At 42.7% G+C, this 15939-nt stretch overlaps 2 protein-coding genes across 9 annotated transcripts in view; one reads left to right on the plus strand and one right to left on the minus strand.

Moving 5' to 3' along the window:
* The window catches only part of patj (PATJ crumbs cell polarity complex component), a 117872-nt gene that overhangs the window by 98067 nt on the left and 3866 nt on the right, over positions 1-15939 (minus strand). For 2 of the 8 annotated variants that reach the window (XM_071486630.1, XM_071486622.1), the window contains exon 1: positions 669-726. The gene's annotated coding sequence lies outside the window, so the exon portion shown is untranslated. Of the gene's footprint in view, positions 1-48; positions 727-3308; positions 3435-6244; positions 6519-15939 lie in introns of those variants that run through there. The other 6 variants (XM_071486627.1, XM_071486623.1, XM_071486629.1 and 3 more) reach the window with 6 other exon arrangements.
* tm2d1 (TM2 domain containing 1) lies at positions 1869-11081 on the plus strand. The gene is made up of 7 exons (XM_071486638.1): positions 1869-2108; positions 3579-3652; positions 3912-4020; positions 4352-4443; positions 6283-6356; positions 8470-8618; positions 10491-11081. The coding sequence occupies exons 1-6, from the start codon at positions 1975-1977 to the stop codon at positions 8578-8580; spliced, it is 594 nt and encodes a 197-aa protein (XP_071342739.1). The 5' UTR covers positions 1869-1974; the 3' UTR covers positions 8581-8618; positions 10491-11081.

The raw sequence follows: 15939 nt of genomic DNA on the forward strand, positions 1-15939 counted from the left end.
AGCACGTACAGGGCAAAAACACACAACCCGACATTCCCCAACCCTTACATCACCCAGCCCGACAGAAACTGGCCCGGAGGTGTCAGTCGCTCCGCTCAGTCAGTGACCGTGTGCGGGGCTGCTCACCTGAGAGCTCACCTGAGAAAGCAGGAAGTGAAACTCAGCAGCTCAGAGGGGAGGGGTGAAACCAAATATGAAATTAACCAATTAATAATCCGCTAGTTCACCTGTTGTGCTTGTTTGAAAAGCGGCTTTTTAAACTGTTTCTGACTGTCACAACCCGCCGGGAGCCGCCGGCAGGTTCAACTCGCAACAGGTGCATCGACCTTCAGACACTGAGCGAACTCCGCTGCGACAGCTCTGAAACACTCTGCCCACTCAGCCGCGACACCACAGCCGGCGTCCCGGTGTCTTCCCCGCCGGCAGCTCCACCGCGGCGACGCCGCAGCCACTTCTCCTCATCACCTCAACCCCACGGCGGCGCAGCCGTGCGCTGACTGCCCGCTAGCCGCTAGCATGCTAACTTAGCTTCAAAAACAGCCTCTGAAAAGTGTCGTGTCGTCACATTTCAAGCAGGATATGGAGTCGGAGGATGCACCGACCAGTCAGCTGCGAATTCACACAAAACTCAGCGATTTCAGATGGTTCCGAACTGGTGTAAAACTCACATCAACTGGATCCAGTTTGGCACCAGTGTCGCTTTAATGCTGCGTTCGAGTGCAGTCGGAAATACACGCGGCCACCACTGTGATTTAATCTCATTTTTCTGCGTTTTTTCCGCGATACACACACAAAGCCTCTGTTCTGGAAGACACCATGAAGAAATAGTGATGTTTTTTCAATTGTTTGCTTTACATATTTTATTGTAACTAATTTTTTGTTGACTGTTTTTGTTTTGTGTGCCGCTGTTTTGGTTCTTTAATTTAACGTTTTATATGTGGCCATCACAAAACGAGTTAAGATATAAAAAGTTAGAGCCACAAGTCAATGAAAAAACTAAAACAATACACAAAGCAAAACTGAAAAATCGGAAATATTCATATCATTGGAAACAAAAATAATCTAAATTCATGCAAAGCTTTAGTCACTGGGTTTAGTAATAAATGTATTAATCACTTTGTAGTCAACGTACTGTCCAAAATTTTATAAAATTATCTATGATAATTTAATAATTTTAATGCAAATGTAAATATTTATGTTGGAGGAAACCGGGCTTCATAACTTTGGAGTGAATGTGCATTTGGTGAGCAACACTTTAAAAACATACGATATATGTTCTTACATATTTATATTACAAAAGCATTGTTTGTAGTATTTTAAATTATTATAAGTGTTTGTTGCATAATGTTTTGAAGCCATATTCATTTTTGTATTTGGGTTGGGCAGGAATAATATTAATTCTACTACTAAAAATTATAATAATAACTTACTACTAATGAACTGTAGAACTTTTCTAAACAGAGTTTAAAAATGTTTAACATTAAAAACAAACAGAGTAAACAGTCAAGATGTAGATATTGTTACAACTGAAGAAAGTGCTGTTCTATAGAAGTAAGTTAAAAGGCACCACAGATTGTGTTATATACATATTATTAGAAGGCATCTGTCATATTTGACACTATTTAAAAAGAATAATTTTATTTTTACTTATCTGCACAGCAAAGAAAATTAGAAAAACGTTGCAAGAAGTGGGTCTTGTTTAATATTAACATTATATTAACAGTGAACAGATGATCTATTTATTGATCACATGATTACAATACATACATTAAAAAAAATAATTCATGGAGATTTTTTATTTAGCCATGAAATTAAAAAGAGCTAAAATATATACTTACATATGAAATTGTTAAAAACAGTTTGACCTGAAACCTGATTTGACAGTGTGTTCTGTGATCGTGTTATGTAGAACTCTAAATTACCTTGTTTTGGAGCGTCCTGAAGGCAGCATCCTGTCATGTGACAGAGTCAGTCATGGCGTGCTCCCGGACGCGGCTGCTGTGTTTACGCTCCGGGATGTGGAGCCTCTTGTTTTACTGTGTTTACTCCCATTTAAAGGTGGTTTTAAGTGAAGACGTGATCAGCTGTGGAAACCTAAGACTCGGACAGTATCCTTTAACCCACGTTTGTCAACTTAACTTCTCATTCAGAGCGAGAAACTTCACCTGGAGGAGGCGGCTAGCGGCTGTTAGCTTAGTCAGCAGCTAATGCGTTGTAAATATTGATCAGTATTAGACAAATACTGCAGTAATTGTGTGTATCTAGAGGTTTATTTGCGTCATTAGCCCCATAGGCAGGACAGGAACTGTGCCTCAGATATTTCTACATTAACCAGGATGTTGTTTGTTAAGTTAACGTATAACATACTATTACAACAACCTAGTGCCTCATTACAAGTAAAAATATTATCAGCAACATGAACCCAAAGTATCGGCAGTGAAAGGGATCATTCTGCTGTGAAATGTCCTCTGTTATTTAGTATTATTGTCATTATTATGTTATCATATAAACAGGGGCCTCTCCACAGGGTCCCCTAAATCTGAGGGGGTCCTGAGAGGAACAAAAAACACAAAGGACCTGTTCACATCTGATTTGATTTAGTTTCTCTAATGAGGATAATTTAACCTCTGTGAGCCTCAAACAGTTGTCACAAGAAAAAAAAACAGGTGAAGTATAAAGCAGCAGATAAAGGAAAAATACTTGTATCTGAGTACATATATCTGCTGATACTGATGTGTGGCAAATATAGAGGTCCAAGGAACGAAAAACTGTTCACAACAGACTGTTACCTGTGCTGTGTTTATACCTGAGGAACAGCTGTTTATTAATGTTGAACAGATGCATGAACTGGGTTGAATCATCACCTCCCTGATGATTGTTTCTGTGCTCATATGGTTAATTTCTCCATGAATAACTGACAGATATCTGATGTGTTTGCAATTTACCAGCAAATCTCCAGACTGCTGTAGCCTTTTACAACAGCTTCCCCACAGAAAATAATAAAACAAGTTTATCTGTGCATTTGTTAGAAAGACAGATAAAAACATAAAAAAATAATTAAAGTCCCCCTTAATTAATAAATATAATGACTGTAATAATTAAATATTATCAAATATAATTAAAAATACAAATTAAAGGTGAACAAGGAAAATAAAACTAATAAAACAATAGATTTTTGAAAGTGTCTCAGTCCAGACCAGGTGCAGAGTCAGTTTGTTTTCAGAGTAGAAACAATTAAATGCTTCATCCCACTGGTGCACAGTGTTAATAATGATAATAATAATAATAATAATAATAAATTCAATTACTTTAGGGCTTTTTAGTGTAGTCGGAGCTCGGTGCAGGGGGGTGGGCGAGAATCTGAGGTGAGGAGGAGCTGAGTCTCTGAGGGTCTCGTAGGTTTCAGGTGTTTGTGGCTCTGTTTGGTGTCGAAGCTGAAAACAGAAACAACCACAGTGAAAACTCAACAGATCAGAGAAACACAGTCAAACTCCTGCTGATGATGTTTTCTGATAATTAAGCTGCTCCCGCTGTTAATTTACTCCGTGTTCCAGTTTGGACTCCTTCACTCTGCTCATGTATCTCTGTAATGATCCAAAGATTGATGAAGCCACTCAAGAGCCGGAGAACTGCAGGGACACGACGGCCTGGGGTGAGTGACAGGACGAGACGTGGACAGTTGGATTTCAAAGTAAAAGACCATGAGGGAGCAGAACAATGTGTGTGTGTAAAGAACATTTGTATTTGATGTGGATTAAAAACAGTTTCTTCCACAAGTAGATGGAGACACTGGTGTTATTATAATAAGTGGCCGACGAGTTAAACGCTCTCAGTTTCCAATCCAGCCTTCAGGCTCAGAATCTAACTCTGTGTGTGTGTGTGTGTGTGTGTGTGCGCGTGTGTGCGCTCAGTGGAGTGCCTCCCAGCTCCAAACATCAGCTGTCGGCTGTCTAACGGAACGGAGTTCAGGTTCAGCGGGAAGGAGGTGGGCTTCAACAAAACCATCTCCTGCAGGAACGTGTGAGTGCTCACACACACACACACACACAGTCGGGCCCCTGGGCCTTTGTAGGCCTGTTCAATAATCCATACATGGGCCCAGGTCACACTAATGGTGTCATTTATATGTAAACAGCTGGGACGAACTGACACAGATGTGATGAAATGTGTTTAAATTCATGTATTTCATTAATAATCACAGCCTCACTGTTTATCTTCTGTCATTCTGTGAAAAAGGTGGAACTACATTCTCTGCTGTAATGAAAAGGTTCAGATTTCCTGCCCTGGATCATTGCTCTGCTCATATCAATGATTCTGAGAAGAATCATTTTGTTTTTTCATTTTCTCTCAGGAGCGGTTACTCCTACAAAGTCGCTGTGGCTTTATCTCTGTTCCTGGGCTGGCTCGGAGCAGATCGCTTCTACCTGGGATACCCTGCTCTAGGTAAACACACACACACACACACTCTCTTTAACCTAGTTTTGGCCCAGAGTGGGGGACTGTGTTGGTCCCACACAAACTCAGACTGAGTCTCAGTCACTGGATCAGACACAGCTTTGAATCTGATCAGATCTAATGATTATAGCTGAGCAGTAAATCAGATAAATCTTCAGTTTTATTTCTGCACCATGTGAAATCCACTGAGAAGCGACATTTTCAGTCAGAAACAGCAGGCGACAGCCAGGTAAACTGTGACCTGAACGTCTACTCTACATGTAAAATCATATTCACACTGAAGGAAGATACAGTTACAGATACAGAAAGAAAAGAAGATTCAGATTTTAATTTTTGCCCTTGGTGCCTCGCTGTAAAAGGTTTGTAATGATTTTATTCATCATCAACAGATCTGAATAATTATCTCAGCAGAGGATAAAAGTTTATTCTTGAAAGCCTTAAAGTCCATTTAGTCTGTAGTTTTCTGAGGATTTTGATCTGATGAGCAGCTGTTAAATAAACTGACACTGATTTGTCTCTAAAATCACGAACTTTGAACCTCAACCTTAAAGCCGACATCCAGAGGAAGATCATGTGACATGATTGAAAAGAAAAGGATCTAAACCTCCTCATCGCAGAAGCTCCACAGAGAATGTTTGTCAGTTAATCTGAGAGATTTTTGTCGACCGTAGGAAGACGTTGAGGTTTTGACGTTGACTTCACCACAGTTTTATCACAGCAGCACCCAGAGGACACGAGAGGAACTGCAGCTGAAGATCCTGCTGCTGAATCTCAGAAACTCAGTGTCCAGATGAAAGTCCACGTTTTACTGTTTCTACTTTTTATGGTTTTCCAGCCTGAATTCAATTAGTGTTTGTTTGTCGCTGATCTACACACAATAGAGCGTAACAGTCCAGAGAATAACGGTTATGATTATCACAACAAGGACAAGTCATCATCAGCAGACTGAGTCTCATCCTTCTGTTAATGAGACACCTGCAACACCACAAAGGCTGGAGGGCTGTGCGTGTGTGTGTGTGTGTGTGTGTGTGTGTGTGACACCGGGGGGGTTTGGATGGAGGACAGCTGCACTGACGAACACCTGGCCTGATTTGGCACAGGTTGGCCTGGGGGCTGAGCCAAGCTGAGCCGAGCCGAGCCAAGTCAGATTAATTTCAAAAAAATAAAAATCATATTACAGAGCGAAGAAGAAGATAATAAGACTGACCAGTGTCAGTGCTGTTAGCGCCTCCTACAGGCTGTTAATCACAGAGCAGCAGTGGAGCTGAAGACAAAGACTAAACATCATTAAAACTGAAGGTTTCTCCTCTGAGGAGCAGGAGCAGGACACATGATCCACATCTGCACAGCTGATTTTTATCAAAGCAAATTTATCATTTATCAATTCAAGAGACCAGATCAGCCATTTGTTCATCAGTGAACCCAGATATGTTATTGTTACGTTATTGTCAGGATCAGAGAATTTTCATGGTTAATCAATTCAGCGTTTGATCAATAACATGTCAGAAAATAGTGAAAATGGCATCTCACCAGCAGTCCACAGATACTCAGTTAACAATTATAAACACAGAGAAGAAGAAGAAGAAGAAGAAGAAGAAGAAAAAAATCCTCACATGGGAAAAGATGTGACAGAGAATCTTTGTTATTATTGATCAATTATCAGAATTAATGTCCTAATTCAGCCCTAGCGACACACACGGTCCTCTTAGTCTGGTTGTAATGACTGTGATACAGTATCAGACTGTGTCCTGATCACCTGGTTAAACTAAAGGAGGTTTCACAAACTCACTGTGGATTTAACACTGACTCCCTCTGGTTCTCACTCAGGTCTGTTGAAGTTCTGTACTGTTGGTTTCTGTGGAATTGGCACTTTGATCGACTTCATACTGATCGCCATGCAGGTGAGTCCCAACCCCCGTCAGGTACTGGTCAGGTCCTGGTCAGGTCCTGGTCAGAGACGGGTCGTCCTCACATTATCACTGAGAGAAAAATCGAAATGAATCTCGTGTCTGTACAGAAAACATGAAGCTGCAGGCAGCAGGTGATTAGCTTAGCTTAGCATAAATAGTGGAAACAAGGGGAAACAGCTAGCCTGACTCTGTCTCTCAACATACTCTGAACTCAGGGTCCGTTTAGTGCCTTGTTCCAGACCTTTCAGCTGCATCCTCATCTGTGATGATAAATAAAGTTCGCTCAGATGTCCTGGACATATGGAGGACAGAAACAATCACACATAATCATACATACTTAAACACCTCTGAACTTCATCTGCTGAGGGAGACTATGAGAAGCTCTTGAAAGCACCCTACACAAACTGGTAAGTGGATTTTATTTTGTGGAGCTCCCGTCAGACTGTCGTCGTGCGTCCTGACTGTGTTCAGACTGATCACAGAGCAGTGACTTCAGCTCTTCCGACGCTCAGCTTCTGGTTTCACGTCCACTTTAAGACCTGTGATGAAGAGTTCCTTGTTTCCCAGAGGATCCATTTCAGTGTGGCACCCAGCGAGCCTCATATTTTAGCAGCTAACTGCCCGGGAGGGGGGGGGGGGGGGGGGGGGGGGGGGGGGGGGTTGATGAATAAACAGGCGTTGGCCTCCTGATTATTATTTACACCCATCCATCGCGCGGCGTCTCTCTGGCGTCTCTCTCCCTGGGATGAATGATGCTTCCAGAAGTTTCTAATGGACTGAGAGAGAACAGACGGATGGAGCGAGAGAAACCGGAGGTGAGGGGACGGATCAGTCCTTCCTGTTGAAGTGCTTTAGATAATAGAGGCTGGAAATCCATCACAGGAAGGTGTGAAGGGGACTCGGGATGGAGGGATGGAGGGAGGGAGGGATTAAACCTGAGCTTGGAGCGAGTCGACAGTTAGATTTGAGGGATCTCAGGTTTTTTTGAGCTTCTCTCTGTGAGATGTGTCCTGATGTCCAGAGCGATCAGAGTCCCTAAGATTTGATTTTCTCAGCCTGTGGAAACGAAACATATGAGCTGAGACGATCGATAAGAAAGTTTTTAACAAGTTCACAGAATCTGAAGTGAACTGGACATCGCTGTGGGAAATGGAGACGTTTGATCAATGAACATGTTGTAATTTACTTATCTGACGCTCACTCAGCTCGTCTGTGTGGCTCCCAGCCTCCTTCAGATCAGACTTTATTTGAACATCCAGCCCAGTGTGAGTGTGAAACTTAATGCTGAACCACAGAAACAGTGTTTTTGTTTTTTTATCTTTAGTGAACCAGAAAGTTTCAGAATCAGAATCAGTGTTTTGTTATGCAGGTACACAAACGAGTGTGTCTCAGCTTCTGCTTCACAAATGTAAAGAAGAAGAATAAAAATAAAAACAGATGAAGATAAATAAAGAAATAACTCAAAATAATACAACCTGTTGTGGTAGTTGTGAAACATTAGAAATAAAATATGGACGTTGCCATGGAGTCAGAAATGAGGAGAATGGAGGACACACACACACTGAGTCTGTCCCTGTAACCACACCTTCAGCGCAGGTGAGTCAGGTGCCTACATCACAGTGAGACTGTAGCACTCTGAGGATTAGCATTAGCATCTTCAGCTCTCACAAATACAAACTCTGCACCAGCTGATCTGCTGGAACAAACCGATGATCAGGAAACTGAGAACACAACACGCAGGAGCACGAGAGACAGAACATCACAGTTTTAATTTCAGAGCATATTCCTCAAAGTCTTCGATAAAAAGATCTAATATTCCTGTTTCTGTCAGGTGCAAAATAATGATCTGATCAGTCTCATGAAGAACTGAGAAACTCCTCCTCATCATCTTCATCACTGATGACACGCGTCACACAGACGGAAGCTCATTTATAAAACCTGACTGCTGAAGCTTTGAACACCTCACAGATCTCAACCTGGAGCAGGAGCCTGTGAAATAACGTCCTGATCAGCTGGTGCTGCACCAGGTGCAGCTTCATCAGAGCTGGAGTGAAACTGGCTTCACGTTAGTGTGTAACAGCTGCTGGTGTGTGTCCTCCTGCAGATCGTGGGTCCAGCAGACGGTTCTAACTATATCGTGGATTATTACGGCGCCCGGCTGACCCGCCTCTCCATCACCAACCAGACGTACAGGAAGCCTCACCTGTCCCTGTGAACACACCTGGACACACCCGCACCCCGAAGGCTACACTGGTGAGAGTCTCACACACACACACACACACACACACACACTTAGGGCAGGCAGATAAACAGAGAGTTTTGAAAGCTCAGCTCTTGATCAGATCTGTCAATAACAGTCTGTGATTCCTCGATCAGCTCGACCTGTCGACCTCTCGCTAAACTCAGCTGATGAAAGAGTGAAGACGGCTGCTGCTCAGATGATCAACAAACCATCTGAGAGGCAGAACGTGTGTCTCCATCAACCTGCTTAATGTGCAATTTGAAATTTCAAACTTCAAAATAACGGAAACGTGAATTTAAAAAAAACTTACATGTCGCAAAAAAAATTCAGACGCTTGTATGAGGTTGTTTTTTCAGATTTTGAAACACTTTTCCTGCGTTCAATCGTATCATTCAGTCGTATCAGGTCCCAGAGGCAGACACAGACTGCTGGAAATCTGCCGCCACCTTTAATGGGAACAATATCACGAGAGGAGAAAACCCAGCTTCATTCACATAACGTCACTCAGTGGAAACACACAACACTCTGTGTTTTGTCAAAAAAATGCATCTGTTTTGTGCAAAACTGTGACATTAACGCAGCTAGTGAGTGAAGCATTCTGGGATGTACAGTATAGATAAAGCTCACGCTGCGTAAAAGCCTCATTCTACAAACCTGTGGATCCACCTGCTGGAGCCACGAGAGGCAGAGACGTTCAGTCCGTGATCAGAATGAAAACGTGTTCTGAGTTGTGAAAGGTCTGAAGGTCCTGGGACAGAGTTTAAATGTCAGCCTGCAGCAGGTTCCTCTGGGAATAAAGAAGTGACTGTTTGACACACACTGAATTTATTCCTCCATGTTAACGGTACATTTGTCCTCCACACTGACAGTGTTTGACCGGAGCAGGTCACTGTTTGTTTTAATGGAGTTTTGTTTTTGTTTTTGATTATATGTAGATGTGAGTTGGATTTTGCCTGGTGAACATTATTTTATTCACCCCTGACGTCCTTTAACACACAGCTAAATGTTAATAATATTGTTTATGTCTAAGATCTGATAATTATTGAGAACTATTTAAACCTGCTGTGGTCTCATCAGTTTGATACTGAAATGAACTTTTGTTGGTGAAACATTAACATTTATTTATTTATATACATTTATTATTAGAGGGATAAGATGAACCATGTCGCCCTTAACACAACATACTCCACAACAGCACAGCAACACACACACACACAGAAGCTCTCCCTGGTCTAACCCCTCCCACACCCACTGGTTCCAGAAGAAAATAAATAAACAAATAAATAAATGTAAACATATCAATTAAAGACATATATTTACATGAATGTACGTGAACCATCAGGATAGTAAAAAAATATTTCCAGACTCATTTATGATATTTTATAGATGCAGATACATAAATAAAGTGACATAAACACACGTTATTATGTGAATACACACAAACACAGATCTGTGTATCTATCTGATGAGCTGTGTTAACATGTGGATCAGTGTGTGATAATTAAACTCTCTCTCCCCCTCCCTCCCTCTCTCTCTCCCTCCCTCCCTCCCTCTCTCCCCCTTCCTCCCTCACTCTCTCCCTCCCTCCCTCCCTCTCTCTCCCTCCCTCACTCTCTCTCTCTGTCTGTCTCCCTCCCTCCCTCTCTCTCTCGCTCTCCCTCCCTCCCTCCCTCCCTCTCCCTCCCTCACTCTCTCTCTCTCTCTCTCTGTCTCTCTCTCTCTCCCTCCCTCCCTCCCTCCTCTCTCTCTCTCTCTCTCTCTCTCTCTCTCTCTCTCTCTCTCTCTCTCTCTCTCTCTCTCTCTCTGTCTCTCTCTCCCTCCCTCCCTCCCTCCCTCCCTCCCTCCCTCTCTCTCTCTCTCTCTCTCTCTCTCTCTCTCTCCAGTGGACAATGTGCTCCTCATATTTATTCTGCTCCTCTGAAGATCAACTTTATCGACTCTCTGCGTCTGAACATCAACAGACACAACAGTTAAAGAACAATGTGTTTTAAACTGACAGTCGACATTTATTCAAACCTGCGTCAACATGACTGATCAGAAGGTATTTAAAGGGACATCCTGCTGTTTTTTTTCTGCCTGTTAACTAAACTGTAAACCTTCACATTCCTGCTGATCGTTTTCAAAGTCATGCGTCAGGCTTCAGATCGAGCTCCTTCCTCTCAGCGCTCGTTAGTTTCACTTCATCTCTGTTAAAATCGCTTTCTTCTTCCACGATATAATTTTTCCCTCCTCTTCTGGAGAGAGCACAGGAGTCTGCAGATGTTAGATCGAACTTTTAAGATTGATCTTGTCACATTTACACCCTCACATCTGTCCAGCTGCCCACCTTCCTGTGTGTGGGCCGTTCTTTCTGATATTTATTATGATTTTTGGTGGAATATTTTGTTTTGTTTCACTGCTGTTGTGTCTTTAAGTTATGATGTTTTTCCATGAAACTTGACTTTGTAAATAAAGTTATTTTGTGTTAATCTACACTGGACTGACCTCATCACTCTTTAAACTCCTTCTTCTCATGATCATTATTACTATTATTATATTTTTATCACGCAGCAAACAGATTATTTATTATCCTTTTTTCAGGTGAGTCTTAAGATTCTGGAAAAATACAACAGCATTAGTTGTGAAGACCTTTGTGTTTTGGTTTGGTTTTTTTTTTTTAGATTTATGGGTGTTTATTAGAAAAATGGGAGCTGGGCTTTGCCACGTTCTTTATTTTTGAGGTTTTTCAAAGGAGGCCGAGGCAGAGCAGCAGCAACACACGTTTCAGACAGGACAGCACAACGACAGACACACAAATAAAACAGCTGTTAAAACTAGGTGACTGAGGCTCAGTGAGAACAAGAACAAGAACAAAAACAATCATCAGCAGTGATAAACTAACTGATAAAATCACAAACTGGTGAAAGTGAACAGTTGTTAATCTGTGGTCACTCAGTCGCTCGCTGGTTGTTTCCTCATGTCGACTTTAACAAGACAAACAAACTGTTTCTGCTCCAAAACGAGCAGCAAGACTTTGTTTAATTACTACACACAAACCAGACACTGCGTGTGTGTGTGTGTTTCCACATTGAGTTAGCAGCCATGTGGCTTTCATCAAAATTCAATTATCATACTGTACCACGCTTCACAGGACACACACACACAGTCGTGTTTCCATCACTTCAGAGGACATTACATTGACTTCTATTCATTTCCTGGAGACTTCACCATCACAGTCAATGATTTACATCACAGGGTCCTCACAGTGTGACTGTGTAAACATTGTTATGTCCCCACAACATGAGTAATACATCTACAAATACAACACAACACAAACACACACACACACACAACACAAACACAGGAGAATGTAAAAAGAGGGAGTGTCTTAATAGTTTCAGTATGGTTCTCCTCACTGCCACTGTGTGTCTGTGTGTGTGTGTGTGAGTGTGTGTGGATGTTACAACATATGATGAATATCATTTGAGGTTAAAGGTGAAGTTTTCTCTCTCTCTCTCTCTCTCTCTCTGTCTCTGATCTTTTCCAGTCAAAACTCAAACTCAGGAGATAAAAATTTCTTTCAACATCTTCATGTTTGTGTTTCCATGAACATCAAACACATGAGCCCGGTGACGGACTGAGTGAGTTCTTATCAGGTTCTTTCTGTGCTTCACTGGATAAACACCAGAGAATAAAGATTCAGTTTCTGGGAGGTGAAGAGTCAGCACTGCAGACTCACAATGAAACAACAAGCTGATACAACATGTGGTTCATACACTGGCTGTTAGTTCACTAACCTCCAACAGTCTGGAGAAACTGACTGTGACCAGGCCTCTGCAGCTGCAGCTGTGTCCATGTCACTGAAGCACAGTCAGAATAAAACCTGTAGGCGGTCCCTCACCCTCAGGTTCTCTGAGACCTTTCAATGCCTGAAACCAGGGTCCACTGCTCACTGCTGTTTACTGGAGCCAGGGAATCCAAATACAGCCTGACTGAGCTCAGCCTGGAGCAGACTGAGCTTCTGTTCTCCAGGTTACAGACACCTGTCCATCACCATGACAACACCGTGATGGTGCCAACTCAGACAGTGAGGACAGACTCCGGATGACGAACCGTTGTCCTCTGCTAACATCGCAGCAGTAGCCTGCTCCTCTCGATTCCACCTTTACAGACCTGGACCACTGCCTCCATGTCTCCCATCAGCTGCTGCTGAACCAGGACGCTGCTGCCCACCTGAAAACCTCTGTTCACTGCACCAGCTCCCTGCAAAGCTCTGGGCCTGGTCTACAGGGCAGTGACAGGTCCTGGTTGTTCCTGCCGCCCGACCCGACCACTGCACTGCTGATGTAAGTGTGGTGATCTCAATCTTTGACTGATCTCAGTCAACAAACGTTTTTCATTCATCTGAAATAAGTTAGAACATCAGGTCTGATCAAGTCCTGCTCAGGTTCACGCTAAAGTTGCTGTGGATAAATTTAGCCTTTAGCCTTTATTCTTCAGGTTACAAACAACACCACGAGCAGAGTCATGCATTTTTCTTTTTTTTGTTTTGGTGACGTTTAAATTTGGACATCTGTCACAGCCAGAATAAAGTTAGTGAAAATGTTTTTTTTTTTAAATGTGTAGGTCACATATGGGCTTTGTTTCACCTGCATTTAGATGATCGCAAACAACTGCAGTTAAAAAGTTAAGTTGTTGATTTACAGCACAGTGAGACGACCAAACCTGTTCAGTTAGTCAGTGTTACTTCTTGGTCTCAAGCTGCTTTACAAAGTTAATATAATGCAGTAATTAACATTAGGGACGGGAAGCTGAAATGATGTCACCACTGTCATGTTCTTAAAGGTTCTGTAGACAATCGTCACTGCCACCAGCATCTCAGACCAAAAAACAAAGAACAATCTAAACACGACCATTAGCCCACACTAGCATTGCTGTGATACACTCCACAGCAACACTTAGTCAGTGATAGCTACATCACATTTGCCAAACACATTCATAATATTGGTAACAGCAAGTTGTTAGCATGCTACTGTAGCCGTCACTAATGAAAACAGACATTAACATCATGTAGCATCAAGTCACTGACACATGGAGGAGAAGAAAAACAGTTCTGAGTCCAGCTGGAGCTTTTAGCAGCTCGTGGGGTTCTCCACCTCAGTACAGACCAGGACTGGATCTATGGAGATTCAGTCTTGGACTGATCCACTGGGACAAACTGCACAAATGACACTGATGAAGCAGGTAATGACACTGATGGAGCTGGTAATGACACTGATGGAGCTGGTAAAGACACAGATGAAGCAGGTAATGACACTGACGGAGCTGGTAAAGGCACAGAGGAGCAAGTAAAGACATTGATGGAGCTGGTAAAGACACAGATGAAGCAGGTAATGACACTGACGGAGCTGGTAAAGGCACAGAGGAGCAGGTAAAGACATTGATGGTGCTGGTAAAGACACTGATGAAGCAGGTAATGACACTGATGGAGCTGGTAAAGACATTGATGGAGCTGGTAAAGAAACTGAAGAAGCAGGTAATGGCACTGATGGTGCTGGTAAAGACACTGATGGACCTGGTAAAGACACTGATGAAGCAGCTAATGACACTGATGGAGCTGGTAAAGACACTGATGGAGCTGGCAAAGACAATGTGTTTATAATCATACAGAGCACCAACAGTTTAACAGGAAGAACTCACATGCAGACGCTACCAGAACAAAGAAACTGAGATGACATCACACTCAGAGGGGGTGTGACTTCGCCATCACTCCACCATATCTTTACATAGAGAACAGCTGTTTGCTGTTGTTGTTGTCTAAGACTCCTCAAGAAATTAAACGTTAATTTTTGATCATTTGATTAATTTAAACTCATCAATAAAAGTATTGATAACCAGACTCCTCAGGTGCTCTGTGAGCTGCTGGTTCCTCTCGGGGTCTCCACAGGGAACAGTAAGGAGCCCTTTAGGACATCCTCATTTGGACAAATGTCTTTTTTGATGTATTTTCTTGTAGAGTTTTATGTATTTTAAAAGCTCATCTAGAGACGGTGCTGTAGTGAGTGGCTGTGGTTCATGTTTCATACTGAAACACATGAATACATGAAGAGAAGTTAAAGGTTTTCCCATTCACCTCAATACAGTTTGAGCACAGCAGCATCTGGTGGACGTTAGAGGAACTACAGCTCAGCACACTTCAGCTGAGGAGGAACCTGATTGGTTTAAATACCTCAGGCCTCCACCACTGTTATTAATGTGTTGTTGGTTTAACTGCAGTGATGTGTTTTTTTTTTTTTTTTCCTCATCATGTTTGTCATGTAGCAGCTTCTGTGTTCACACAAAACGTTTGAATAATAATCAACCTGGTTTACTTCTGGGTGGATGATAGGGGGCTAAACCCTCCCTGAACACACACACACACACACACACACACACAGAACGTCTGCATGGGAAACACAGAAGGCATGAAATTACAGTTGCGTCAGTCGGAACGAAGCACAGGAGGAAACTTTACCGATAAGACGGAGGCTGCACGCAAACCTTCATCAAACTGTGTGTGTGTGTGTGTGTGCGTGTGTGTGTGTGTATTGGGGGGGGGGGGGGGGGGGGGGTCTACTAAATAAAGAAATCCCAGGCCCCCGGTCTTCTCTGTCTCTATAATCCCTGTGTGTGTGTGTGTGTGTGTGTGTTAATTTGGATGGTCAGGCCTGGTGTGTCACCAGATAAGTCGGTTCAATATTCACACTCGGCCTGTCACTGGGTGGCACTCAGAGCTCAGCTGCACAAGTGTGTGTGTGTGGTTTAATTCTTACACATGATTTAAATACTCTAATACTTGAACATACACAGTGAGTGTGTTTATGTGGTTCTGATCAGGTTTTTGAAGAATCCTGGTCAGGTCCTGGTTTCAGAAACCTGGATCATCCCAGTTCAGAGAAAACACCACAACCAGCTGAGAGACACACGTATGACCTCCTTCTGACCTCACGACAAACACCAACAGCAAAGAGAGGAAGAAACCAGATGAAGAGAAGACGACATGAATGACAGATATTTCAGCGCCCCCTTCAGGACAGCCAGAGAAACTGTGGAAAAACAAGTTCCACTAACGTCTGTCAGTAACCAGAGATGTTGAGTTTATGTGACGGACGAACTGGGACTGATCCAGAGTCTGTCTACAGAAAGTCATAAAGAGACCACTCACACACACACACACACACACACACACACACACACACACACACACACACACACACACACACACAGGGAGGTGGTGAGTCAGCCTGTAAATCATAGTAAGTATCAGGAAGTAGAGGAGGGAGGAGGGAGAGGAGAAATGAGGTGAAGAAGAAG

Source organism: Trachinotus anak, unplaced genomic scaffold (assembly GCF_046630095.1).
Source record: "Trachinotus anak isolate AG129_WGS33_773 ecotype Australia unplaced genomic scaffold, CSIRO_AGI_Tana_v1 ptg000010l, whole genome shotgun sequence".
NCBI lineage: Eukaryota > Metazoa > Chordata > Actinopteri > Carangiformes > Carangidae > Trachinotus > Trachinotus anak.